The 26947-nt window shown below is 45.2% G+C and overlaps 1 protein-coding gene across 4 annotated transcripts in view; it reads left to right on the top strand.

The window, feature by feature from the left end:
* The window catches only part of Eef2k (eukaryotic elongation factor 2 kinase), a 77690-nt gene extending 57450 nt beyond the window's left edge, over positions 1-20240 (top strand). For all 4 annotated transcript variants that reach the window (XM_027410232.2, XM_027410230.2, XM_027410231.2 and 1 more), the window contains 12 exons: positions 537-686; positions 1514-1646; positions 1903-2030; positions 2564-2765; positions 4677-4744; positions 5853-5930; positions 7039-7101; positions 9638-9772; positions 9906-10094; positions 12020-12144; positions 14522-14700; positions 19029-20240. In XM_027410232.2, coding sequence (XP_027266033.1) covers positions 537-686; positions 1514-1646; positions 1903-2030; positions 2564-2765; positions 4677-4744; positions 5853-5930; positions 7039-7101; positions 9638-9772; positions 9906-10094; positions 12020-12144; positions 14522-14700; positions 19029-19138 — 1560 coding nt within the window. In that variant the 3' untranslated portion in view covers positions 19139-20240. The remainder of the gene's footprint in view (positions 1-536; positions 687-1513; positions 1647-1902; positions 2031-2563; positions 2766-4676; positions 4745-5852; positions 5931-7038; positions 7102-9637; positions 9773-9905; positions 10095-12019; positions 12145-14521; positions 14701-19028) is intronic.
* Positions 20241-26947: the final 6707 nt, after the last annotated feature.

Below are 26947 nucleotides of genomic sequence, written 5' to 3'. Positions count from 1 at the left end.
ACATACCCCTATCTACAGGCAAGAAAACTAAAACGGTGACATGAAAATAACTTGTCCAAACTTACGATATTAGTGTTAGGCCCAGTCTGAGTTGCTAGCAAAGAGATTCATTAAGTTTGCACAGACATAAAATGGTTCCTTTGTAATTTGTATAAAAGCAGCTCTGAGCAGGCTGGCATTTGTGTCTTTGAAGTCATCCAGAGACCCGGTTCCTTCTGTCCTGTCACTCTCATCTCCTAGGGCTTTTGACCATGGTTCCAGTTATGGCTCCCAAGCAGTCCACCTTACAGGGCAGGCTGCAGTTATGGCATTGCTGGGACTCATTTCCCATTGGCTAGGTGTGGTCACATGGTCACACCTAGTAGCAGGAGAGGCTAATCAGTGTGATTCCCTTTGTGATCCTTGCTGTGTATCCTGCTAAAATCCAAAGATGAAGATTTTCATACTTAAAAGGAGGGGAGTGAATTCCTAGTATGGCTAGCAGTTCTTGAAAGAGCTGCTGAGTGGTGAGACCCTGCTCCCTGTGCTTCCTCCAGGTAGATATCATGCAGATGTGCATCATTGAGCTAAAGGACAGAGAAGGCCAACCCCTCTTCCACCTGGAGCACTACATTGAGGGCAAGTACATCAAGTATAATTCCAACTCAGGCTTTGTCCGCGATGACAACATCCGACTGACACCACAGGTGAGGCCCTGGGCTTGCTCTGCTCACATTTTTCATCCTCCATCCCCTTGGGGGAAGGCTCAACCCTAGACAAGGAGATTCCTGTGGGTGGATTCTTACATCCTCAGAGGCTCCTCACATCCATTGAAACATGGGTGATGAACCCAGGGCTCCAACATGAGAGGGACCTGCCCTACCACACAACAGTATCCCCAGCCCCGAAAGATCCCCCACCCCTTTCCATGTGTTTATCTGCAGTGTACATGTCATGTGTTATCTGCATGTGAGTGTATACCTGGGTGTTTGTGCACCTGTATGTGTGTGTGCCTATGTGATATTGAGGATCATCTTTGATCACTCTTCCACCTTATTCTTTGAGTCAGGGTCTCTCATTCAAACCCAGAGCTCACTGATATGGCTAGTCTTTTTAGCCAGCTTGCCCTGGGGATCCCATCTCCACCTAAAGCTGGACTCTAGAGGTGGACCTACATCTGCACACCGACATTTACATTATTTCTGGGGCTCCAAGCTCTGGTCCTCATGTTTGCATGGCAAGTGATTTAACCACCAAGTCATCTCCCAAGATTCTTTTATAAGCAATACACCTGCCATCCTGTGCTGGTTTCTTTCAGCAGCCCTAAGATGTCAATAAACATATAACCCTGAGGTCTTTGCATAGTTGAGCAGATGCTTCTTCTGTCTTTTACTCTATAAAGCTCATCTTGCAGAGAACGCCCTCACCAGGGCGGACCTGAGTATCACAGCCTCCAGCACAGCAGCAGACCAGCATCTGTCTAGTTCACAATCTGGTCTGCTACAACTACCTTCTCTTGCTGCCCCCGACACAGGCCTTCAGCCACTTCACATTTGAGCGTTCTGGTCATCAGCTGATTGTGGTGGACATCCAGGGTGTGGGTGACCTTTACACTGACCCACAGATCCACACTGAAACAGGCACTGACTTTGGAGATGGCAACCTCGGTAAGTGGGAAGAGCCAGCCCATGTCCACAGAGACCATGGTCCCGTAAAATCTGTTAGTTCTTTCTCCATCCAGGGGAACACACTGTTGGGTCTCCCCTGAGATTATGGGGGTGAGAACTTGGTTTGCTTGATCCACCACCCCTTTAGTTCAGCATTTTTTTTTCTCTCTGCCTGTCCTGGCCACATTTCCATGTCCCTACTGTCCTTTGTCACTGGGCAAAAGTAAGACACCAGACACCCCTGTTCTGCCTGCAGGTGTCCGGGGAATGGCTCTCTTCTTCTATTCTCATGCCTGTAACCGGATTTGCAAGAGCATGGGCCTTGTGCCCTTTGACCTCTCACCTCGGGAGCAGGCCCTGGTGAATCAGAGCACCAAGCTCTTGGTAAGTACTCAGTGGCAATTCACTCCAGTGGGGCCAGCCATTATGTCACCAAGAGGGCAGGCTCTGCTTCCTGTGGGATGGCATTTGCTTAGCTTTGGCCTATTTGTGACCAGAGTGAGGAAAAGATGCAGAAACAGAAATAACAGGAAACATGCGTGCCCACGTGCACTAACAAACGAGTGACTAGACCTGGTTCCCTGGGTCTGCCGAATGTGTGCAATGGGACCAGCCCACTTACTCTTCTCATAAGAACCAATTCAGGAGACTGTTGGCAAAAACAAATTTTGGCATCTGGTTGTACCTTGGGGTCCAGCTCAAGCTTATAGAACATGGCCAGTGCTTTAGGAAACACTGACTAGTAGCCCCTTTGAGTTCCATCCATATACCCTTTCTTGGACACCATAGGGTTAATCCTGAACTAATTTTTCAGTAGGCAGTATAAAAGCCATTGATGAAAAGGTTTCAGGATTCAGAGGAACCTCCATTCCCTATAGAATGCTTGCATGACATGAATATCCCCATTATGTCCCCAGCAATCGGCCAAGACCATCTTGAGGGGGACAGAGGAAAAGTGTGGGAATCCCTGCATAAAGACTCTCTCTGGCAGCCGCCCCCCCTTGCTGTTCCGCCTTTCAGAGAACTCCGGGGATGAGAACATGAGTGATGTGACCTTTGACTCTCTGCCTTCCTCCCCATCTTCGGCCACACCTCATAGCCAGAAATTGGACCAGCTCCGTAAGTCCTTGATACTGAGATCACAGGGGCAGTCACCAGGTAGAACAGAGCTAAACCAGTTTCATTTATGATAGAAAATGAGACAGTTTAATCCAGATGGCATTACTGATGAGTTCACAGGACAAACTTCTAAGATGTAGCCATACAGTACAGTAAAATATACAACCCACCTCAGTGTGTTGTTCATGAGGCTAGCAAAGCTGGCATCTGAAATAACACAGAAAAGAACATTCCATCTCAACACCATTACAATCACAGTGTACAAATTGTGAATAAGCCAGTTATGGTAATCCATGATTGAGGCAGAGGCAGGGAAATCTTGAGTTTGAGGTCAGCCTGATTTACATAGCAATTCCAGATCAGCCAGGGCTATCTAGCTAGTCTCTTTCTCAAAAACTAAAACAAAACAACCACACCTCCCATAAGACAATCTTTTTTAAAAATGTAAAGTACTGGGCTGGAGAGATGGCTCAGTGGTTAGGAGCACAACCTCCTCTTCCAGAGTTCCTGAGTTCAATTCCCAGCAACCACATGGTGGCTCTCAACCATCTGTAATGAGATCTGGTGCCCCTTCTGGCATGCAGGCATACATGCAGGCCGAACACTGTATTCATAATAAATCTGAAAATAAGGAACTATCCTATAATACATATATATGTGTGTGTGTGTGTGTGTGTGTGTATATATATATATATATATATATATATATATATATATATATATATATATATGGTACATATATATATATGGTACTAACAAATAAAAACTGTTGGCACATTATAGTTGAATCTGAGTTATTCTGCATTAGAAAACTAGAAAACTTGTTAATATCATTAATAAGTCAAAAGAGCAAAGCTGAGGTTAGCAAGATGGCTCTCTGGATAGAGGCACTTGCCATAAAATACTTTAAAAATATTAAAAGCTATTTTAAAAGCCATTTTTATGAACTGTGTGCACATGGGTGTATGCTGGGGCTGAACACAAGCCGCCTCCTTGCTTGGCTTATTCTTTCTCTACCACTGAGATCTCCCCAGCCCACATTGTTTCAGACTTAGTAAAAATGGTCAGACTGCTGAGTGTGGTGGCTACATGTTTGTTCCAGCACTTGGGAGACTGAGGCAGATGGATCTCTGTGAGTTCAAGACCAGCCTGGTCAACAGAGTGAATTTCACAACAGCCAGGGCTACATAGTAAGAGCCTATCTGAACAACACCAACAAAAAGGTCAGCCAGATGGGTCAGGCTACAGCTTGCTTAGGATAGGAGAAAGCTGACTGCCCGGAGACAGTTGGCTTGAAAGCCATGTTGTGACCCTCACTTGAGCCCCACATGGACAGATGGCTTCTCTTCCATCATATCTGTACTTTCTTCAGAGCTGATGTGTGTTACTATAGCTATGCACATGACAAAGACATACATCCTATGGCTATCAAGTGGTAGACTTGGAAAGAATTGAGAAAGAACTGTAACTCTTCAGGGGTGACAGTATCTTTTTCCCATGTGGTTCTTCTCTTTAAAAATTAAAAGTAGTGGAGTGGTCGGGGCACACACCTTTAATTCCTGCCCTGGGGAGGCAGAGGCAGGTGAATTTCTGAGTTCGAGGCCACCGTGATCTACAGAGCTAGTTCCAGGACAGCCAAGGCTACACAGAGAAACCCTGTCTCAAAACAACCAAAATAAATTGTGTGTGTGTGTGTGTGTGTGTGTGTGTGTGTGTGTGTGTACCATGTTAAAAGTAAAATGCTGGGCATGGTGGTGCACACCTGTAACCCCGGCACTTGGGAGGCTGAGGCAGGGGGATTGTTGGGAGTTGGGCTGCATAGTGAAGTTTGGTGCAGGCGCCATGTGCTGTAGGCAGGCTGTGTGCAGCTCTTGGGCATGTCCTATATCAACTTTGCTTGTCCCTGCTCAGATTGGCCAGTGTTTGGTGACCTCGATAACATGGGCCCTAGAGACCATGACCACATGGACAATCACCGGGTGAGTGGAGAGGAGGAAGGTTGCCGGCTGCCATCCCCAGGGTGGTGTGGAAGAGGGCTTTAGGTTGAGGGAGGCAGCCCCTCCCGGGCCTGATTTGAGCATCTCTCAGATTGCCCCACAGGTTCAAATTCACTTTTGACTTCTGTTTGTAATCATTATCTTGACCAGATGGTATTTTAAAGAGCTTTGATTTCTCACTTCATTCTCAAAATTCCCTTTACAATAGATTTTATTCTAGAACTAGATATAGAGGCTGGGGATGTAATCAGTTGGTAGAGAGAGTACTTGCCCAGCAGGCCTGAAGCTCTCTGAGTTCAATCCCCAGAACCACAATCTCAGCACTTGCAGAGGCAAGAAGGTCACAAGTTCAAGATCATCCTTGGTGACATAGTGAGTTTGAGGCCAGCCTGGGTTACATGAGCCCCTGTCTCAAAACAAAAAGAGACTATAAACAAATGAGGAAAGACTTACTTCACTCACTGTTTTCTGGCTTTCAGCCCTATGTACTGAGACAGAACACAATGGCAGAAGGGTGTGGCAAAGTTGCTCACTTCATGGTGGCCAGCAAACAGAGAGGGGCCAGCAAAGAGATCAGATGGGTCTGGAGATAAAAGGTATTCAGAGGGGTGCTCCAATAACCTGCTTCCTCCAACCAGGCCCCATGTCCTGATAACCCATTCAGCTATGAACTCATCACTGGATTACCCCATGGATGAGGTTAGCACTCTAGTGATACATTCACCTTTCAATAGCACAACTAGCTGGGAACCTTTGGGGGATGCATTTTGTACCAAACTATAACAGTCCTTCAATTCAGGTACCAGAATGAATCTCATAGCCAAGGGAACTAAAGGGAACTAAGTTGAGCAATTGCCCAGGTCTTGGCTGGCGAGTATCAAAGTCAGGGGTTGCGTCCAGGCTCCAGGGCCTAAGTTCTTTGCCACTACTTTTTACAGCTTTCTGGTCTCTCGACTAGCAGGAGGTAGGAAGAAGACCATTGAATGAGGCAATGAAACAAGAAGAGAACAGATGACTAGGATGTCCAGATGTCATCACCACCAGGTTCTGGGAGCGCCACTAGAACCCTAAACTTGTCCTCTCTCTGCAGGACTACGAGAACAGTGGGGACAGTGGATACCCAAGCGAGAAGCGAAGTGACCTGGATGATCCTGAGCCCCGAGAACACGTAAGCACTCCCAGACCTTAAGACTGGAGACCTTGTTTGCCTCAGCTGTTATCCATTGAGATAAAAAGCTCACAGGCAAGTAAGAGTTGGTCCTGAGAACAAGTAGCAAACCAGACTTCAGGCAGTGGCAAATGAAGGGAGGAAGGTGAAGTGCACGGGACAAGGAAGGGAAGAGAGAGTGCTTGGATATAAGGTTGAAAACACAAGCAGGCTGAACGTATGACTCACATTATGGATTATGTTCAGGGCTAGCCTAAGCTAAGGATACCCTGTCTCTAAAAGAACAACAACCATAAAACAAACAAAAAAATATAGACAAGGGCTGGAGAGATGGCTCAGAGGTTAAGAGCACTGACTGCTCTTCCAGAGGTCCTGAGTTCAATTCCCAGCAACCACATGGTGGCTCACAACCATCCGTTATGAGATCTGGTGCCTTCTTCTAGTGTGCAGATATACATGGAAGCAGAATGTTGTATACATAATAAATGAATAAGATCTTTAAAATATATATATAGACAAAATGGCAGAGAAATCTTTGAAGCTGGAACCTTTGGTTCCTGAGCAGAAAGGATGCTGGGTAATAGGCTTCACTGGTGCTGATATAGCTGGAAGGGTCCCAGCTGGTACCCTGGCAGTCCTGGAGAGGGTCTCAGGCCTGCTTCCTCGGTTTCCCTCCCAGCAGTCTCTGGGTAGAGGTGGCTTCCATATTCTCGGTCCTTCAGAGACATTGCCATGCACCAAAATGGAACCTGCACAGTAAGACCTGCTGCATGGAAGGCCCTGGTCTCAGCTATATAATCATATATATAATCAGCTATATAATCATGAACATGAAGCATGCAGGAGGAAGCTACGCCAGAGGAAGAACTAACCACCATTTCTCCAGTGGCTTTATGCCAACTCTGGTAACCTAGGGTCAATTCAGTCTGTTCATACAGAACAAGAAGTCTGTGAACTCATTAGCTCTGCAGATGATGGTTCCAGCTTCACCTGGGAGTGGTAGACTAGTGTCCCTAGAGAAGGGACCCTGTGAGGGCTTGTCCCCAGGAATTGGGTTCTGGGAGGAAGATCTTTCCCCTACAATCACTCATTTTCTGTTTCCTTGCAGGATCACTCCAATGGCAACCGGAAGCCTGAATCTGATGAAGACAGCCTAGGCAGCTATGGACGGGTATGTACCTATGGGGACAGTTGGGCAGTTATGGATGGGTATGTGCCCATAGGGACAATTGGGCAGCTATGGATGGGTGTGTGCCCATAGTAACAGGCTTCGTCTCTTCCGCTCTTGTGTTCTGCCCTTCTCCTGACACACTGCCTGCCCCTCCACCTTGTGCATGTCCATGTCCATTTTGCAAAAGTCAGGTTGGAAGTTATTTCCTGGGCAAGGTGCCAAGAGAGTCTGGGGGAGGGGGAAAGAGATGGTCCTGGAAGAAAGTAACAAGGACAACTCATGTGTTAGAGAGCCTGACAAGAAGGTCACAGCATCTGCCACTTTCTCCTGGCCAGCACCCAGTAAGACATTTGCTAGGTTTTTCATCACCTCTTTTATATGAGAAAACTAGAGTCCTGGGCAACTTTCTCCCAGTTTCCTGGATACCCTGGGATGTGTTCCTTATTCGAAACACTTGGGCTCAGAAATGCTTTGGATTTCAGATTATTTCTCCATTTCCATTTTTCATGTGTGTGCATGCATGCCTGTGTTATGCAGGCTTTTGCATGTGTGTGGGTATGCAGGTGTGGCCATGCATGTGGAACCCAAGGTTGATATTGGGAATCATTCTTTATTGTTCTTACACCTTATTCTTCAAGGCAAGGTCTTTCAATCAAACCCAGAGCTCACTGATCTGGCTAGTTTTACTAGTCAGCTTGCTCTGGGGATCATGTCTCTGCCTTCTAGGGCTGTAATTACAGGCAGGCCGCCACTACTCCTACCAGGCTTCTGGGGGGGAGGAACTTCACTTCTCACGCTTGTACAGCAAATGTTTTAACCACTGAGCCATCATCCCAATCTTACATTTTAGATTTAAAAAAATGGGGGGGGGGTGGCTGGAGAGATGGCTCAGAGGTTTAGAGCACTGGCTGCGCTTCCAGAGGTCCTGAATTCAATTCTTAGCAACCACATGGTGGCTCACAACCATCCGTTATGAGATCTGGTGCCCTCTTCTGGCATGGAGGCAGAATATTGTATACATAATAATAAATAAAATAAAAACAAAACAAAACAAAACAAAAAAATAAAAATAAAAATAAAAAAGTTGGACACCTGGCATATACACAATTGGACAACTTGAAAGGGACCCAAAGTCTACCCATGAGCTTCATCATGTATGTTTCATATATACTTAAAACATGAGCTGATGGTAATTTTACCCACGATTTTTAGTGCGCTTGTCTTTTGGCCACTGTGTGTATGACTGGTGTCTTGGTGATGGCGGCTGTCAGGCACGTTAGGAAAGGCCAGCCCTAATGCACTTGTTATTCTCTGATTCTCCAACACATTGTGCAGCACACTTCTCGCTGTTTGCCAAGTTGAGACCCTCTTGCCTACAGAGTCCTTCCTCCCCCTGAAGCCTGGTCCCCATATCTGGAGCCCAGGGCACCTTCTAACCCTGGCCCACCCTAGTTGGCTGGACTCTTTTTTTTTTTCCCCTGCTGATGGTCAAATGAAGCCTTCTCAGCCTGGAGCAGGACAAAGTTGCCAGCTGAGTCACTGTTGGCGTCCTGGGCTGGGTCCTTGTTGCTTCGGGGCTGCAGGGCATTTAGCTGCCTGTGTTCCATGAAGCACCTCGTGGATGTTGCTCACTTCATCTTGGTTGACTCAGAGAAGGCAAGTGTGTTTGTGGGAGTCATTCTTTGCTGGGGCCTGGTAGGAGGAAGAACCTAGGAGAAGGCTTAGTGTTGAATCTCAGCTGCAGCTCCAGGCTGATGATAAATGGGAGGAAGTGTTTCACAGGGCCACTGAGGTCTGTTCTGCTGGTCATTGTGTACTGTTGCTGTCCTCTATCAGTACCCATGAGCTAGTGGCAATGTGAGTTCGAGGCCAGCCTGGTATACAGAGTGAGTTCCAGTACAGTCAAAGCTACACAGAGAAAACCGTCTTGAAGGGAAAGAGACATATAGATAGATAGATAGATAGATAGATAGATAGATAGATAGATAGATAGATAGATAGATAGAAGTCCTGTAGGGTGGGAGTGGGGGGTGTTCCCTTATAATCCCAGCAGTTGCAAGTCTGAGTAAGGTCATGAATGTAAAGCAGCCTAACCTACATAGTAAGTTCAAGGTCCATCTGGACCATAACAAGGCTCTTGTTCAAAGTATCAGAAATAAGCCGAATGGTAGTGGTGCACGCCTTTAATCTGAGCACTCAGGAGGCAGAGGCACAGCCAGGGAGATCTCTGTGAGTTCAGGGCCATCCTTGTGTACTACATAGCTAGTTCTAGGACAGCTAGGGCTGTTTTACAGAGAAACCCTGTCTCAGGGGGAAAAAAAAAAAGAATAGTACTATCAAATTGTCAGAAACAAACCAAACGAATTGGGGCCACTCTTGTCCAGTATAATTTGATGCCATCAGGGGTTCTGTCCCCTTGCCTGCCAGCCAGCCAGCCTCCTGTTTTTATGATGGCTGACTTCTGTGGCAGCACATCCAATCCCAGCTCCTCTCTTCTCCGGCCTTTAAACTCCACCCACTTGGTCTCTCCCATCAGGTCTGTGTGGAGAAGTGGAACCTTCGAAATCCCTCCCGCCTGCACCTGCCGAGGCCCTCGGCTGTGGCCCTCGAAGTGCAAAGGCTAAATGATCTGGACCTTGAAAGGAAAATCGGGAAGTCTGTTTTGGGGAAGGTATGGGTGATGCCTGTCCAGAACCCAGGGCGCCCCTCCACTAACTGCTGCTTCTTGCAGGCTGGTTGGGCTGACCTTGGGCAAGGCTTTGGCCTCCCAGGTACCCAGACCAACACTGCAGTCTGTGTGGCAGGTCCATCTGGCCATGGTAAGATACCATGAGGGTGGGCGCTTCTGCCAGAAGGATGAGGAATGGGACCGAGATTCAGCCATCTTCCATCTGGAGCACGCAGCTGACCTGGGAGAACTGGAGGCCATCGTGGGCCTGGGACTCATGTACTCTCAGCTGCCCCACCACATCCTGGCTGATGTCTCTCTGAAGGTGAGGGGATGTGTAAACCCAACCTAAAGTGGAGGGCTCAGCCAGTCCATCATTTACTGCCCCCATCCTGGTGGTCACCTACTGGAGGATCTGTTGGTTTGTTGGTTTGTTTGTTTTTTGAGACATGGCCTGACTATGTAGCTCTGGCTGTCCTAGAACTCGCTATGTAGACCAGGCTGGCCTCCAACTCACAGAGATCCACCTACCTCTTCCTCTTGAGTGCTGGGATTAAAGGTGTGTGCCACCAATGCCTGGCCCCTAATAATTTTGATATAAAAATGTTTATAGTAGCTGGGCAATGGTGACAGAGGCAGGCAGATCTCTGTGACTTCCAGGCCAGCCTTGAGCCAAGTTCCAGTACGACTGGGCTGTTCCATAGAGAGAATCCCTGCCTTGAATATGGGGGGCGGGGGCTTACAGCAAAAAAATGCCTCTCCTGCCTTTTCCTTCTATATTCATTACCATCTCCTTCTCACCCTTCCCTTCTTCCTTCTCATACTTTTCATCCCTTCTCTCTCTCCCCTGCTGAGGGTGAAATCCAGGACTTTGTACATGCTAGACCAGCTCTCCACCACTGAGCCACACCACTAGGGCCATCTTCTCATTTTCTAAATAGTAAGTTAACGATTTTGACTGGCTACTCAGATGTAGTTTCAGAAATGCACAAGTTACCTGAGACCCTCATAACAAATTGCCACACCCTGATAAATTGCCATGTGCTCCTTCTGGAGGCTCTGGGGAGAGTCCTTCTTTGTCTCTTACAGTCTCCACAAAACAACAACAAACAGACAAAACCATCCAAAGCTAGGCATGGTGACGTACCCTGTCATCCCAATACTCAGAAGACTGTGACAGAAGGAGTGAGAATTCCAGGTCAGCCTGAGCTACATGATATGACCCTGTCTGAAACAATCAACTGTGTGTCCACATGCATTTGTATGCATGTTTGTACATGGATGTCACAGCACATAACTCTCTCCCATCAGTGGATAAAGACAGTGAGATGGAACAGTGTTTGATCAGGAGAAAGAATGAAGTAAAGGCATATGCTTCAACCTGTGTGACAGAAGCCAAACACAAAATGCCACATGTTACAAAAGTCTGTTCCATATATGTGACACGTCCAGAGTCCACCATATGTTATGTCATTCTATTCCTCCATATATGTGACACGTCCAGACTCTACCACATGTTAATATGCGACACATTCAGAGTTCACAGAGGCAGAAAGTGAATGGGTATGGTGGAGAGATAAAGGTATAGGGAAAATTTGTGATTTGTGGAATATGGTTTATTTTTGGATTGGTTAAGATATTTTGAAATTGGGCCACCAACATGGATCAGTGGGTAAAGGCACTTTGCCACAAAGCCTGACAACCTGAGTTTAATTCCCAAGTCCTACATGGTAGAAAGAAAGAACCAACTCCCACAAGTTGTCTTCTGACAATCACACATACACTATGGCACATGCAGACTCACACACACACACACACACACACACACACACACACACACACACACACACACACACACACACCTAAATAAATAAATAAGTGAACATAATACAAATTTAGGGTTTGGGGGGATTTGTTTGTTTGTTTGTTTGTTTGTTTGAGATGGGGTTTCTCTGTGTAATCCTAGGTATCCTGGAACTTGCTTTGTACACCAGACTGGCCTCAAACTCAAAAATCTCCTACCTCTGCCTCTTGGGTGCTAGAATTAAAGGTGTGTGCCATAACACCTGGCAAAAATTAGTTTCTTAAACCCATGGTGGGAATAGCTGAACAAGTTGATCAATATACTAAAAGCCATGGGCTTGAACTTCCCAACCAGAACCTTCACAACCTAAACTAGAGGTTGACAAGGGAGTTCCTGCACTCTCCCTCACACATTCATTTGCTGTCTGTGCCTTTTTTCTTTCACAGGAGACAGAAGAGAACAAGATAAAGGGCTTTGATTACTTACTGAAGGCGGCAGAAGCTGGTGATAGGCAGTCCATGATCCTAGTGGCCCGAGCTTTTGACACTGGCCTAAACCTCAGCCCAGACAGGTACTTTTGCTGCCACCTAATTAATGTTGGGGTAACCTGGGCCACACGGGTTGCTTTTCCTTTGGTTCAGGACAGATGTGGGTTCTAGCCTTGGCTCTGCTTGTTACCAGTTCAGTGACCTTCAGCAATGCCCTTTACTTAACTGGCCTCAGTTTCTTCATTTGGTGAAATAGGAATGATGATAGTATCTGTCTCTAATGATGCGCCTGTGAAGATCAAATACCTTTCCCACAGTGCCTCACACATAAAGCATGTAATGATGGCAGCCATTTTGCCAGCATATGTTGGGGGAAAACCAGAAAGGTTTGCAGTTCAGCATGATTGTCCATAGAAAATAGAATTTTGGTGATTTTGACTACCATTTCCTACTCTTGTTCTGTTTTGTTATTCTTACGATGCAGTGTTGAAGATTAAACCTAGGACCTCAGCCTGGTCTACAGATCTAGTTCCAGGACAGCCAGGGCTACACAGAGAAACTCTGACTCAAAAAACAAACAAACAAACAAACAAACACAAGAAAAAAATACATTCTTGAATTCTTGAGCAGGCACCTTCTCTTTAGTGGTAAGAATTCATCTGCTATTCTGGGGAGCTTGGTCAATAAATTGTTTGCCTGGCACATGAAGATTTGAGTTTGGTCCCCAGAACTCATTTAGAGAAGCTGAAATTGGTGGACCCCTGAGGTCATTGGGAAGTTTCAGGTCAGTGAGAGATCCTGTCTCAAGAAGAAAAAAACAAAAACCAAGGTGGATGGCACCTAAGGAATGACATTCATTTGTCCTCTGCCATCTGGCTTTCTTCACTCCCATGCACATGTCCGTGAACATGAGCACATGTATGCATTAATGCGCGCAAGTGTGTGTCTGTGCTCGAGTGTGGAAAGACTTAAACTGGCATAGAGTGGAGGGTGGCTGAAGGGAAGGCCAGGTAGTCAGGACTGAAGTCACCGAGAGCTGCTGTTCTAGCTCTTCTGTTGGACTTTCTCTCCGCTCTTTAGCAGTATACTGTAAATAATTCCTCAGATGGGTGACACTGGAGAGAAGCAGCCAGCTTCTCTTTGTAAAACTTTGGCTGGGACCTAGGTACCCCTTAGGGATTTGGCTTATGTGTGTTACTGTAGGTGAAGGAGCTGGATGGTCCAGTGACTGGGCTGAGAGACATGTGCACTGGAGAACAGGGCTGGCCAGTATAGGCAGAGTCTGAGGGGGCTGACAGTGGTGGTGGATGCCTGTAGTCCTAGACCTTGGGAGGCTGAGGCAGAAGCATGAGTTTGAGGTCAGCCTATATAGACCTTGTTACCAAATAAAGAAATAGGGGTCTGGTTTATTGCTGTTAGTTCTGATGGTTCTAGAGCAATTAATTATTCTCAGCTCATGGGTCATGACCCTTTTGTGGATGAATGACCCTTTCACAGGTGTCACATGTTAGATAACCTGCGTATCAGATATCCTGCATATCAGATATTTATATTATGGTTTGAAACAGAGGCAAAATAATAGGTCTGAAGTATCGACAAAAGTAATTTTATGGCTGGGGGTCACCACAACATAAGGAACTGTATTAAAGAGTCTCAGCATTAGGAAGGATAAGAACCATTGCTCTAGAGGCTCTGCAGAGACCCTCATCTACCACTCTTTCTGCCACTCAGGTAAAGGGCAGCATAGCAAGGACACAGGTCCTGCGATGTCTAGCTAGCCCGCAGGATGCTTAGGCACAGTCCTAGATAAATGTCACCCTTCGCCAAAGTAGTCTCCTGCCATTGGTGAAAGAGTTGTCATACTGTACCAACTTTGTTAAGGAAAGATCCCTTACAGAAACTGAGCCTGGGTGGTGGTGGTGGTGGTGGTGGTGGTGGTGCACGCCTTTAATCCCAGCACTCAGGAGGCAGAGGCAGGTGGATCTCTGAGTTTGAGGCCAGCCTGGTCTACAGAGTGAGTTCCAGGACAGCCAGGACTACCCTGAGAAACCCTGTCTTGGGGGTGGGTGGAAAAGAAAAAAATATATATATTTAACCTCACTCAGAAGTTAAGAGCACTTGTTTGGTTCCCAACACTCACAACAGGAAGTTCATAACCACTAGTAACTCCAGCTCCTTGGGATCCCTTTACTCCTTTTGGCCTCCATGTACACATGCACACAGGTAGCATATACACTCAGGGACACATAAATTCAAATTTCTAAAAAATAAAACACAAACATAGAAAGTCTACAATATGAAGGTATCCCTTAGATGTGGTGGCCCATGGTACTATAGTTTGTGGACCAGAGGTGGTAGTCTCACTGAGATCCCAGGCTTGCCCCTCTAGATCAGTGGTCCTCTGTAATCCCACCCTGTTGCCGCAGTAACATCCCTCTCCCATCCATGTCTCCTGGCTAGGTGCCAAGACTGGTCAGAGGCCCTACATTGGTACGACACAGCCCTGAAGACCACTGACTGTGACGAAGGTGGAGAGTATGATGGAGTACAGGACCAGCCCCGATATGTACTGCTGGCCAGGCAGGCTGAGATGCTGTTCACTGGAGGATTTGGGCTGGACAAGAACCCCCAAAGATCAGGTGAGGCCCACAGACCTAGATAGGATATCCCTGGAGTAGGATAGGGCTGGTGAAGGTCTATAGTTCTCATCCCCCTGGAATTAGGACAGGTTCTCAGGTAAGTCCTTTCCCATAGTAGGGATCTTTATGGAGATGAACATTTTATCATTTTATTTTATATGTATGAGTGTTTACTTACATGTATATATATTTGGGCTAGAGAGATGGCTCAGAGGTTAAGAGCACTGGTTAAGACCTCTTCCAGAGAGGTTCTGAGTTAAATTCAACTCTCTGTAATGAGATCTGGTGCCCTTTGCTGGCTTGCATAGGATAGATACATGCAGGCAGAAGTGCTGGGAACTGAACTGTAGTCCTCTACTGTTAATCCCTGAACCATTTTCCAGTTTTTTTCCACACATTTTAATTTTATATTATTCTTTGTTTCCTTTTTAAATATTTACTTTTAAAAGCAGGATGTGAGCCGGGCATTGGTGGCACACATGTTTAATCCCAGCACTTGGGAGGCAGAGGCAGGAGGATCTCTGTGAGTTCAAGGCCAGCCTGGTCTCCAGAGCAAGTGCCAGGATAGGCTCCAAAACTACACAGAGAAACCCTGTTTCGAAAAACCAAAAAAAAAAAAAAAAAAAAAAAGAAGCAGGATGTGATATTCATATGTGTGATCCCACCCTTGGGATGACAAAGACAAGTGGATCCTGTGAAGGCTCACAGGTCGGCTAGTCCAGCTGAAATAGCGAGCTCCAGGTTCAGTAGGAGATATCCTACCTCAAAAAAGAAAAAAATAAAAATAAGGGTACAACAAAAAGGAGATTCTGAGGTTACCGTGATAACCTAAGTATAATCAACAGAACCCATGTAAAGGTAGAGAACTGACTCCACAGAGTTGCCCTCTAACCTCCACAGCTACACCATGGTACATGCATGATACTTAAAAAAAAATAATAAGTGGAGGGTGGAGAGACAAAAGAAGGCATCAAAGTATACGTATATAAACTAAATAAGAATAATATAGCCAGTCTTCCCCAGTTCACACGTTTTGCATTCATAGACAAAGAGACTTACTATCTTTTCATAGTTTGTGTATTTGGGAATGCATGTACACAGCACAGCACTGGTGTGAAAACCAGAGGACCAACCTGTGGGAGTCAGTTCTTTCTTCTACCATGTGGACACAGCGATCAAGCTTGGGTCACGCGAGACTTGGTAGCAAGTGCCTTTACCTGCTGAGCTGTCTCACCAGCCTCCCCCATTGCACCTGTAAAGCTTGCAATGGCACACACCTGTAGCCCCAGCACTGAGCAGGCTGATGAAGGAAGATTCCAAGTTTCAAGCCAGTCTGGGCTACATAGACCCTGTCTCAAAAAAGGAAACATATTTGCATCTGTAACTGAGTATACGTAGATTTTTCTTGCTAGTCTTCTCCATGTTTCTTACTTTTCTCTTGTGATAAGAGTACCCCAACAAAAACAACGTAATGAAGAATTTATTTTGGTTTACACATCCAGAAGGGATTTTGGCTTGGAGTCCATTATGGTGGGGAAGCTTGGTATCAATAGCCAGTGACTGGCCCAGCAGTCAGGAAGCAAGATGATCGGATTTTACCATACACACGGTGTCTTAGTGTTTCTATTGCTATGAAGAGACACCATAACCAAAGCAGCTCTTATAAAGGAAAACATGTAATTGGGGCTGGCTTACAGTTTGGAAGTTTAGTCCATTATATCATCATGGCAGGAAAATGGCAGCACACGGGCAGACATGGTGCTGGAGAGGTAGCTGAGTTCTACATCTGGATCTGAAGGCAGCAGGAAGAGAATGCTACATTGGGCCTGGTCAGAGCATTTGAGACCTCAAAGCCCACCCCCAGTGACACACTTCCTCCTCCAAGACCACACCTCCTGATAGTGCCACTCTCTATGGGCCTATAGGGGCCTTTTTTTTTTTTTTTTTTTCAAGACAGGGTTTCTCTGTGTAGCTTTGGCGCCTGTCCTGGCACTTGCTCTGGAGACCAAGCTGGCCTCGAACTCACAGAGATCCTCCTGACTCTGCCTCTCGAGTGCTGGGATTAAAGGCATGCACCACCAACGCCCAGCTATAGGGGCCTTTTTTTTTTATCTGCCAGCCTATTAACTTTATATTACGTGTCAAGTTATTTTTTTTTCTAGAACAATATGGCTGTTAATTTTTGTACAATGCCAACTGAACGCGGTAAACTGGGATACTTTTTTCCAAAGTTGACAGCACAGTTTCCAAAAATTCAAATTATATATATATATATTTATATATATATATATATACCAATAATGGCGGTATGTTATGCATCAATCGCAGCCATTTTTATTCAAACTACCACACACAGGAAGCAGAGCGGGAAAACAAGAAGTGGGGTAGGCTATAAAACCTCAAAGCTGGCTTACTTCCTCATGTAATTCTCTGCCTCCTAAAGGTTCTTTTTTTTTAAGATTTTATTTATTATTTATACAACATTTTGCTTCCATATATATCTACACATCAGAAGAGGCCACCAGATCTCATAACAGATGGTTGTGAGCCACCATGTGGTTGCTGGGAATTGAACTCAGAACCTCTGGAAGAACATTTGGTGCTCTTAACCTCTGAGCCATCTCTCCAGCCCCTTCCTAAAGGTTCTTTACCCTTCCCAAAAAGTGTCACCAGCAGAGGACCAAACACAGGAGCCTATGGAAACATTTAGTATCCAGACCACAACATTCCCTGAATAGCACAGCACAGCACCATACATGACACCTGCGCTGAGTTTGTTTGGCATTCCAAGTAATCTAGAGATGATTGCAGCAAATGGGAGAAGACGCATAGGCCATATATAAATATAACACTCTCTCACCCAAGGTACCTGAGTAGATTTTGCTATTGTTGGTGGATCCTGGAACCAACTTCCCACGAGTGACAATTTTATATTAGCATTTATGGGCAGGTTTTGTGATTTGAAAAATGAAGCTGAAATTTTCATAACATTTCATCTTCCTTCACTATTATCTCGATTTAAACATTTGCACACCCTAAAAGAAACCCTGTACTACTTAGCAGTTGCTTCCAGCATCCTGCCCCTTCCCAATAACCACCAATCTACCCTGTCTTTAAGGATTTGCCTGTTCAAGACTCAGTTTACAAGTAGATCCACACACTATGTGGCCTCTCCTGTCTGGCTTCTTTTATTTAGGGTAGAATGTATCTCGGCTAATACTGTGATTGCAGGCATGCACTGCTTTACCTGACCCATCCATTTTATAAAAGAAATTTTAAAAAAATTATTATTATTTTTTTTCAAGACGGGTATCACTATGTAGCCAAGCTGGCCTCACACTCATAGAGATCCGCCTGCCTTTGCCTCTTGAGTGCTGGGATTAAAGGTGTGTGCCTCTGCTCCCAGTGAAGAGAAAATATTTTTATCATCTATGTTTGTGTGCATGTGGAAATCAGAGGACAACCTTTGGGCATTGGTTCTCTTGTTCTATGATGTCAGTCCTAGGGATTGAATTCATGTCATCAGGCTGTGACAGCAAGTATCTTTACACACTGAGCCTCTTCCTTGCTTTTAGTACTAAATAATATGCCACTCAGTTAATGTATTTATTTACTGTAATCTGATGGACGTGTTAGATTTCTTAAAACTTTTAAAATTTTGCTATTTTTATGTGTGTGTACACATGGATGTATGCCATGTGTGTACATAGCTGTGGAGGCCAGAAGAGGGTGTTGGATCCCAGAACTGGAGTTACAGGCAGTTGTGAGCTGCCCAATGTGTGGATACAGGGAACTGAGCTAAGGTGCTCTTGAAGAGATGTATACAGTGTTATTTTTGCATGTACACCTGTAGGCCAGAAGGGGGCACAAGATCTCATTACAGATGGTTGTGAGCCACCATGTGGGTGCTGGGAATTGAACTCAGGATCTATGGCAGAACAGGCAGTCTCTTAACCTCTGAGCCATCCAACCCAAGAAGCAAGCACCCTTAACTGCAAACACTCTTAACTGTTGTGCCATCTCTCTAGCCCCCAACAGTAGATCCATCTTTTCAGTTTTGAGCTGCTATATAGACTGGTTGCCTTTGACTTCAGGTTGGAAGTGTGGCTTAGTGGTAGAACTCTTGACTGTCATGCAAGAGCTCTTGAGTTCCATAGCAATACCAGAGATTAGAAGAACTCTCTGGCTGGTCAGGTTTGACCATATGTACCCCCAAAGACTTGGATCATACCATACAGGTTCGGTTGCTATAGAAACCTCAGATGCTCTTTTGGATGAGACGAAACTTGCTAGCTCACCTCTTTGTATCCCACTTGGCTCTCTTTCAGGAGACTTGTACACCCAGGCAGCTGAGGCAGCAATGGAAGCCATGAAGGGCCGACTAGCCAACCAGTACTATGAAAAGGCAGAAGAAGCCTGGGCCCAGATGGAGGAATAACTCCCCAATAAGATCCCTGCCAGCTGGTCTCAAGCAAAAGGACTGGGGGGTGGGGAGGACAGGACTGATTTCTTTTGGAAATGGGGGGGAGAAGTAGTTTTGCTATGCTATAAATTCACTTTTGTATTACATTATTTTTGACTCTTGAAAAAGTCTTTGCAACAGGCAGAGACACTATAACTGCCCTTAAGGGGTGGTATTTGGGGGGAGTGGGGGTTGAATATGCAGCCCAATGAATTACCATATATTTTTGAGGCTCCATTCTTCTTTTTTCTTTCTTTTATTATTTTTTGTCACAAGATGTAAGAAAGTGTCTTTCTGTCTGAATGAACAGACAGTATCAGGGCTGAGCATATTAGCCTTCGTAGTCTGGACTCATCTCAGGGTCTCCAGGCCCTGCGTTAGGAATCTGAATGGAATGGAGAATGGAGAGCTTTCTGTTAACTTTCCATGGGTCTTTCTTTAAGTGTGTGTGACATTTTTTTTTTCCCCAGCAGATGTGAGATCGTTCAATACCAGGCTCCTTCATACCACAGGGAGATTATTGTATAAGTTTTTTCATTTAATCTCCTCCCACTGCACACCTGATTTCTTGACATCCAGCCAAATTCCATTTTTAGAGCATACTTCCTAACTCCCCAATAAGTACACTTTACAAGATAGGTTTGGTTTTTGTACGCACACATTTACTACCTCTGAGTCCTGCATTGGTGGATGTGGAAGCAGATGTACCTCAAAGCTTTTACAGTAAGGCCATGACTTGGGAGCTGGGTGACTTTCCTCCAAGTGGAAGTGCCTCTGCGCCTCCATGGCCACATCCACAATGAGACTGAAGCATCCCTGTGCAGAATTCCACCGTCGTTCCTTGATGTGGTGACATTTTATAAACTCTGCCCTCAGCTTGCTGTCCTTGGTGTTTTCTGCTTGAAACTGGATTTTTTTGGTTATCTGAAGCAAGTGGCTTTTGGCTATAGCCCCTTAGGATTTGTCTAAGATGTTTGTGAATGAGGGCAAGAATGTAAACACTGGTTGGCTCTGGGCATCTCCCCAGGACCAAGCTGGGACTTAATGAGCATTTTCTTTAAAAACAATTCAGATTAAATGTGAGTGTGATTTCAGTTACTGTCCCAAATAGCCAAGGAAACGGCCTGCTTTGATCTACCATGGATGTTAGAGCAGCCTCTATCTTTGTTTAAAAAAAAAAAAAAACACAGAGAAAAGCAGAGTACAACATACAAGCCATACTTACCCATTTGTTAAAACAGGCCTTTTTAGCCTAATCGGTGGAAGCATATGCCTTTGATCCCAGCACTCAAGGAGTCAGAGGCAGGTGGATCAGAGTTCGAGGCCAGCCTGGTCTACAGAATGACAGGACAGCTAGGTCTACACAGAGAAACCCTGTCTCAAAAACAAAACACACACAAAAAAGCCAAACAACAATAACAAAACAGCCCAGGCCTTTTTAGGATTTCCTTGTTGAGTCTGCCCAGTCAGGAACTTGTTAGAAGCACTAGATCCTAGAGACTTGGGAGCAATGGTGCACATCTCTAATCCCAGCATTCAAGTGGTAGAGGCAGAGGGAATCCAAGTTTGAGGTCAGCCTGAGCTATATAGTTGACTTGAAAACTAAACAAACCAGAACAAAAAAGAGCTGGTGAGATGCTAAGATGGCTCCATGGGTAAAGGTTCCTGCCTAGCGTAATAACCCGAGGCCAGGTCCTAGGACCCAGCTGTGCAGGGAGGGAGCCAATGTCTGCAAGCTGTCCTCTGCTCTTCACCTGTGTGGTGTGGCACAGGTGAGCCCAAAAACGTGTGTGCTCATGCACGCACGCATGCACAGAGTGTAAAAAAAACAAAAAAGCAAAAATTATCCTTGACAACTGCTTTCATCCACTACAAATTACAAAGCCCTGGCTGGGGTTTGCATTTGACGCCATCACAGCTGGTTTTCTTTGAGAGGTTGGCACTTGTCAGGTTCTTGTGAATACCAGAACAGTAGTTGGCTTGCACTGTCCTGTGGGTATTTTAAACTAGTGCTCATGTTAGGTGTAAGAAGCAGTTTCTTTCTTTCTTTCTTTTTTTTTTAAGATTTATTTATTATGTATACAGTGTTCTGTCTGCATGTATCCCTGCAGGCCAGAAAAAGGCAACAGATCTCATTACACAGATGGTTGTGAGCCACCGTTCGGTTGCCGGGAATTGTATTCAAGACCTCTAGAAGAGCAGCCCCTGCTTTTAACCTTTGAGCCATTTCCCCAACCCCCAAGAAGCAGTTTATTGTGACATAATCTCTCAGAGTAGCTGTCACATAAGGCTGGTGTGTGCGTGCACATGAGGGTGCACTGATCAACAGACAATCTCAGTGTTGTTCCTTAAGTGCTGGGCACCTTTTTTCTTTTGAGACAGGGTCTCTCACTGGCCTAGAACTTGTCAAATAGGCTATGCTGGCTGACCAGTGAACTCCAGGTATCTGCCTGTCTTACCCTTCCTAATTCTGCGATTACCAGCTCACATCCTCTACCCATTGATTGTGCATGTCTGAATCACTTAAAGCCTCAGACCTGCAGCTGCCCCACCCACCTGGCCTTAGTGTCAGGAAGTGGTCTCTTTTCTTCCAGGGAGCTGGGCTAGCCTGGTGCACAAATAAGCAAATGCTTCTTTAAGGACCCTTGCAATGAAAAGGGAACTTTAAGAGCCTGGCGTGTAATATTGGCACTTGGAGGCTGAGGCAAGAAGAGGGTTGAGTTTGAGGCCAGCCTGAACTAGGTACTAGGACTGTCTCCAAAAAAAGTCCTGAGGGCTTGAGAGATGGCTCAGCAGTTGCGTACTGGCTGCTCTTCCACAGGACCGGGGTTCATGGCAGCTCACAACTGTCTGTACCTCCAGTTCTAGGGGATCCAACACTCTCACACAAACATGCAACAAAACACCACTACATGGAAAATAAATCATTAAAAACAAAAACCAAGGTGGTTCAAACCTGTAATCACAACACAGCTTGGAAGGCTGAGGTGGGAGGGACAGAGTTTCATGCCAGCCTGGGCTACATGACGACTTCCAGTCTAGCCTGGGTTACAGAATTAGATTCTGTCTTTAAAAAAATATAAAGCAACTTGAAAGATATCGAGGCTTACCTGCAGAAATGGTTATTTCTCCTTCCAAAGCTGGTCAGGGCATCTTCTCTCTCCCAGTGTGCTGGATCCAGCTTGTGGAGAAGGGTGGTGGGCATCACCAGTGCCTGGCACTTGTAATTAATTCTGTCTTCCAATGCAAAGCAGGTAAAAGCCTAGATTAGCAGAGCTGATCATGATGTGGTACCTTCATCTCAAAGGCAGAAACAAAGGCTTCAGGAAGAGTTGGTTCCAATGGGGTTGTTAGCTAGAGGCTAAGCTGAAGCTAGGGGCCCAAGAGCTGCTGTTTTCCAGAGGATCCTGGGAATAAAAGCATTAAAATGTAATGTGATGGCCCATTCTGTTTGCTATAGGTGACAGAGACTTAAATGAAATAGGGTTAGGGGTGAGTATGCGCCTAGCAAGGAGTCGAGGTCCTGGGTTTGGCTCCAGCACTGTAGATCATATGTAATGAGGGCTTGAAGGATTAAGAACACTCTCATCCTTCTGAACTCTGGACCAGGCGGCCCACTGAGCTATTTCCCCTTCCATCCTTGCTGTCTCTCATCCCAGCACCTTTTTCTGAATCACTAAGTGTGTTTTGCAATTTCACAAATGTTTACGCAGGTATATGCAGCTTGAGTAGATGTGAAGCAGGGAAGGGAGGGGATAGGTTTGCCATTCTCTTCTTGGATTTCCGCCTCTTCCTTACATTGATGACCTCCTGAAGGCAACTGGCTGGAGTTACAGATGCAGTTTTGTGTATATTTCAGGTTCCAGCTCATCTTTGCCAATATTTTTTTCTCTACTATCTCAAATTCACACTCTCTCTCAAATTCTCCCTCCCTGTGAAAACAGAAAGTGTCCACAGGGAGGATGAAGTAAGCCAAGGCTTACTGATGGAAGGGCGGCAGTGCTCCACCTTCAACGTGAGTTACATCACCTGGAGTGTGGGCCAACGTGGCTCCATGCGGCTTTTCATACACAGCAGAAAAAGTTCTTAATGTGACATCTCCTGATTTTTAACATTTTGTAATAAATTAATAAAGCAAGCCACCTGGATCTGACACTCATGCTGTCAGTTTTCTTTAGATAAAATATGTGAATGCTTTTGATTTGCTCATCTATAAAACAACACTCATGGCCCCTCAGAGTTGTCCTCAGATTCTGAGAAGTTTGCATGGATTCAGTGCTCTTATCCAGGGCTTTACAGGTCTCCGGTGTGATCATTTGGATCATGTTTTTTTTTTTGTTTTTAAAAATTTGAACTTTAGTCAGGCGGTGGTGGCACACGCCTTTAGTCCCAGCACTTGGGAGGCAGAGGCAGTTGGATCTCTGAGTTCCAGGCCAGCCTGTTCTACAAGAGCTAGTTCCAAGACAGCCTCCAAAGCCACAGAGAAACCCTGTCTCAAAAAACCTAAAAAACAAAAAACAAAAAACAAACAAACAAACAAAAATTGAACTTTAGCCAGGCAGTGGTAGCGCACCTCTTTAATCCCAGCTCTTGGGAGGCAGAGGAAGGCAGATCTCTGAGTTTGAGTCTGGCCTGGTCTACAAAGCAAGTTCTAGGATAGCCAGGACTACACAGAGAAACCCTGACATTAAAAACAAAACAAAAATTTGAACTTTAACCTAACTGCATGGTAGTAGATTGGTCACATATATTTAACTAATCTTGACTCTATCCTCAATGATAGATTTTTTTTTTTTAAATTTTATTGTATGTTTTCGGAGACAAGCTCACAGGACAGTGACAAAGGAGTCAACAGCAAGAAAAGCCCGGAGACTGGAACATGCATGGACTGCCACCAAGTCAGCAAAACCAAGAAAGCTAGATTCTAAATCCACAGGCTGGGTATGGTGGTTTTTGTATGTAACCCCAGCACTTGAGAAGCTGAGGCAGGAGGATTCTGAGTTTAAAGCCAACCTCAACCACACAGGGATATCTTGTCACAAAAACCTTTTAAAAAAATAACTTTAGCTGGGTGTTGGTGGCACATGCCTGCCTTTAATCCCAGCACTCAGGAGGCAGAAGCAGGCAGATCTCTGTGAGTTCAAGGCCAGCCTGGTCTCCAGAGCGAGTGCAAGGATAGGCTCCAAAGCTACAAGAGAAACCCTGTTTCGAAAAGCCAAAAAAAAAAAAAAAAAAAAAAAAAAAAAAAAAAATAGGATCAGTGGAAAGAACACTGAATCATCAAACCATCAATCAGACTTGTTCACCTGTAGCCTTTGTATTGGGGGTCAGTGTCCTTGGCGCCCTGCTGAGACACCAGGCACAGCAAATGAGGGTCCTTCCTTTATTACGAGGAATTGTGGTAGTGTGGGTGTATTTGGCCCCATAAACTCAGGGAGTTGCACTATTAGGAGGTGTGTTCTTGTTGGAGGAAGTGTCTTAATGGAAGAGGCTGGATGACACATCCCTTTAATCCAGACCTCAAGGCTGGAGAGCACACCTTTTGTGTGTGTGTGTGTGGGGGGGGGGATTTGAGACAGGCCTGGACACACATTGCCACAGGTATCTTACACTATGGACACATTTCTATTCTGAAAGCCAGGTATACAGTTCACAAATAGTCCTTCCTGGCAATGAAATACCCTGAGCAGTCGGAGACATGTTGATCTCAGAACTAGTCTCCACTCAGCCCTGGACTCCTGCCATACCTGACCCATTTCCTCAATAGATGGCTGCTTTATTTTTAAAAGCAACAAACTCTCCCAGAACCATGAAATCTTTGTACAGCTGTTAAAGGTGGAAGGGTGGAAAGAAAAACAAAACAAAATAAAACAAAACCCCCAGCAGATTAAAGAGGATTTGGGGAGAGAAAATTATGAAATGCCCAAATGTCAGGATTGTGCCAACCCCAAAAGCGGTCTGCGTGGCTTTCTAGGGGCATGTCTAGAATGCAGAGTGGAGTTACTGCAGGATTGCCTTAGTAAATAGGGCTAAGTACTACAGCCTGGAGTCATTGCATTCAGCTGAGTTACCACTGAGCAAAGGGACAGGTAAACAAAAGAGGGGAAGACACATGCTAGAGAGAATAACCAAAAGTACAGGGGATGTGAGGGAGATTTTCACGTAACAATTGTGAAAAGCCAAGCAAATGGCTTTGTTTTTTTTTTTTTTTTTTTTGTTTTGTTTTTTTCCCCCAAACTCCAACATACCCAAATTGACTCATTAAGAATTAATAACTTGCTGGGTGGGATGGCACACACCTGTGATCCCAGCACTCAAGAGACAGAGGCAGGCGAATCTCTGTGACTTTGAGGACAACAACCTGGTCTACAGAGAGAGTTCCAGGATGGCCAGAGTTACTTAGAGAGACCCTATTTCAACTCCTTCACCCACCTCCAACCAAGAAAAGAAAATGTCCATAAGATTTAGTAATTTCAATTCTGGAAAAAAATATGGAGGAATGTCCATATATAGCCTAGAAGCCATGTACAGCAATACTTCCCACAATACTGCCCAGAAAATTTAGAAACAAATTTTGTTTACAGTATGGAGTGAGCATAATGATCTAAAAAAATATAATAATGAGTGAAAAAGGCAAGACTGGCATTGGTATCCTGTGATAACACAGAAAGCACTCTGTATATGCTCAACAGATTTACATATGTAAACACTTGAGAAGTTATTGGAAGCACACATATTGAATTCATATTAGTTATAAACTGGGAGGATGTTTGTGAGAAGACACCCCGTGTAACAGCTCTGGCTATCCTGGAATTTGATTTGTAGACCAGGCCGGCCTCAAACTCACAGAGATCTGCCAGCCTCTGCCTCCTAATTTCTGGGATTAAAGGAGTGCACCATCACCACCCAGCTAAGAGGACTTTTGAAATGTAATGTTTTTCACTTCTCATAGTCCAGGATATTTTTTTATTATCTCGTTCATTTTTCTTTGAGACAGAGTATCCCTATGTAGTCCAGGCTGTCCTGAAACACACTCTGTCATCATATAGACCAGGCTGGCTCAAAGCTGTTGAAAACTCCTGCATTTGTCTCCTGAGTGCAGGGACCATTATGCCCAGTCCATATTTTAGGATAGTTTTACTTGGGAGGCAGAGACAGGTGGATCTCTGAGTTCGAAGCCAGCCTGGTCTACAGAGTGAGTTTCAGGACAGCCAGGGCTGTTTGTTAACAGAGAAACCCTGAATCGAAAAACAAAACAAACAAAAAAAGAAAGTATATTAAATTATATTAAGTCCCTTCCTTCCTTCCTTCCTTCCTTCCCTTCCTTCCTTCCTTCCTTCCTTCCTTCCTTCCTTCCTTCCTTTTCCTTCTTTCCTTTCTCTCTTCTCTCTCTCTCTCTCTCTCTCTCTCTCTCTCTCTCTCTCTCTCTCTCTCTCTCTCTCTCTCTTTCTTTCTTTCTTTCTTTGTTGTGTGGGTGTGTGTGTCAGAGAACAATTTGTGGGATTCATTCTCCTATCTTGTGTGTTCCAGGGATTGGACTCAAGGTTCTCAGACTTATCGGCAAGCACCCCTAATTGCTGAGCCATCTAGCAGTACTTGGGATGTGGGACCAGGAGACGCAGGAGTTCAAATGCATCTTTAGCTAGATAACAAGTTCAAAGCCAGCCTGGGCCCAATGAGCCCTTAACTCAAAACCACAAATACACATATGTATGTGCAAAAGTATATGCAGGAATGAGTTTAATTCTAGGTGGTGGGAATATGGGTGACTTTTTTCACTGTGTC

The sequence above is a fragment of the Cricetulus griseus genome, chromosome 3 (assembly GCF_003668045.3).
Source record: "Cricetulus griseus strain 17A/GY chromosome 3, alternate assembly CriGri-PICRH-1.0, whole genome shotgun sequence".
NCBI lineage: Eukaryota > Metazoa > Chordata > Mammalia > Rodentia > Cricetidae > Cricetulus > Cricetulus griseus.
Note: the sequence above shows the minus strand (reverse complement) of the source record. Positions and strands in the feature narration are given on the sequence as shown.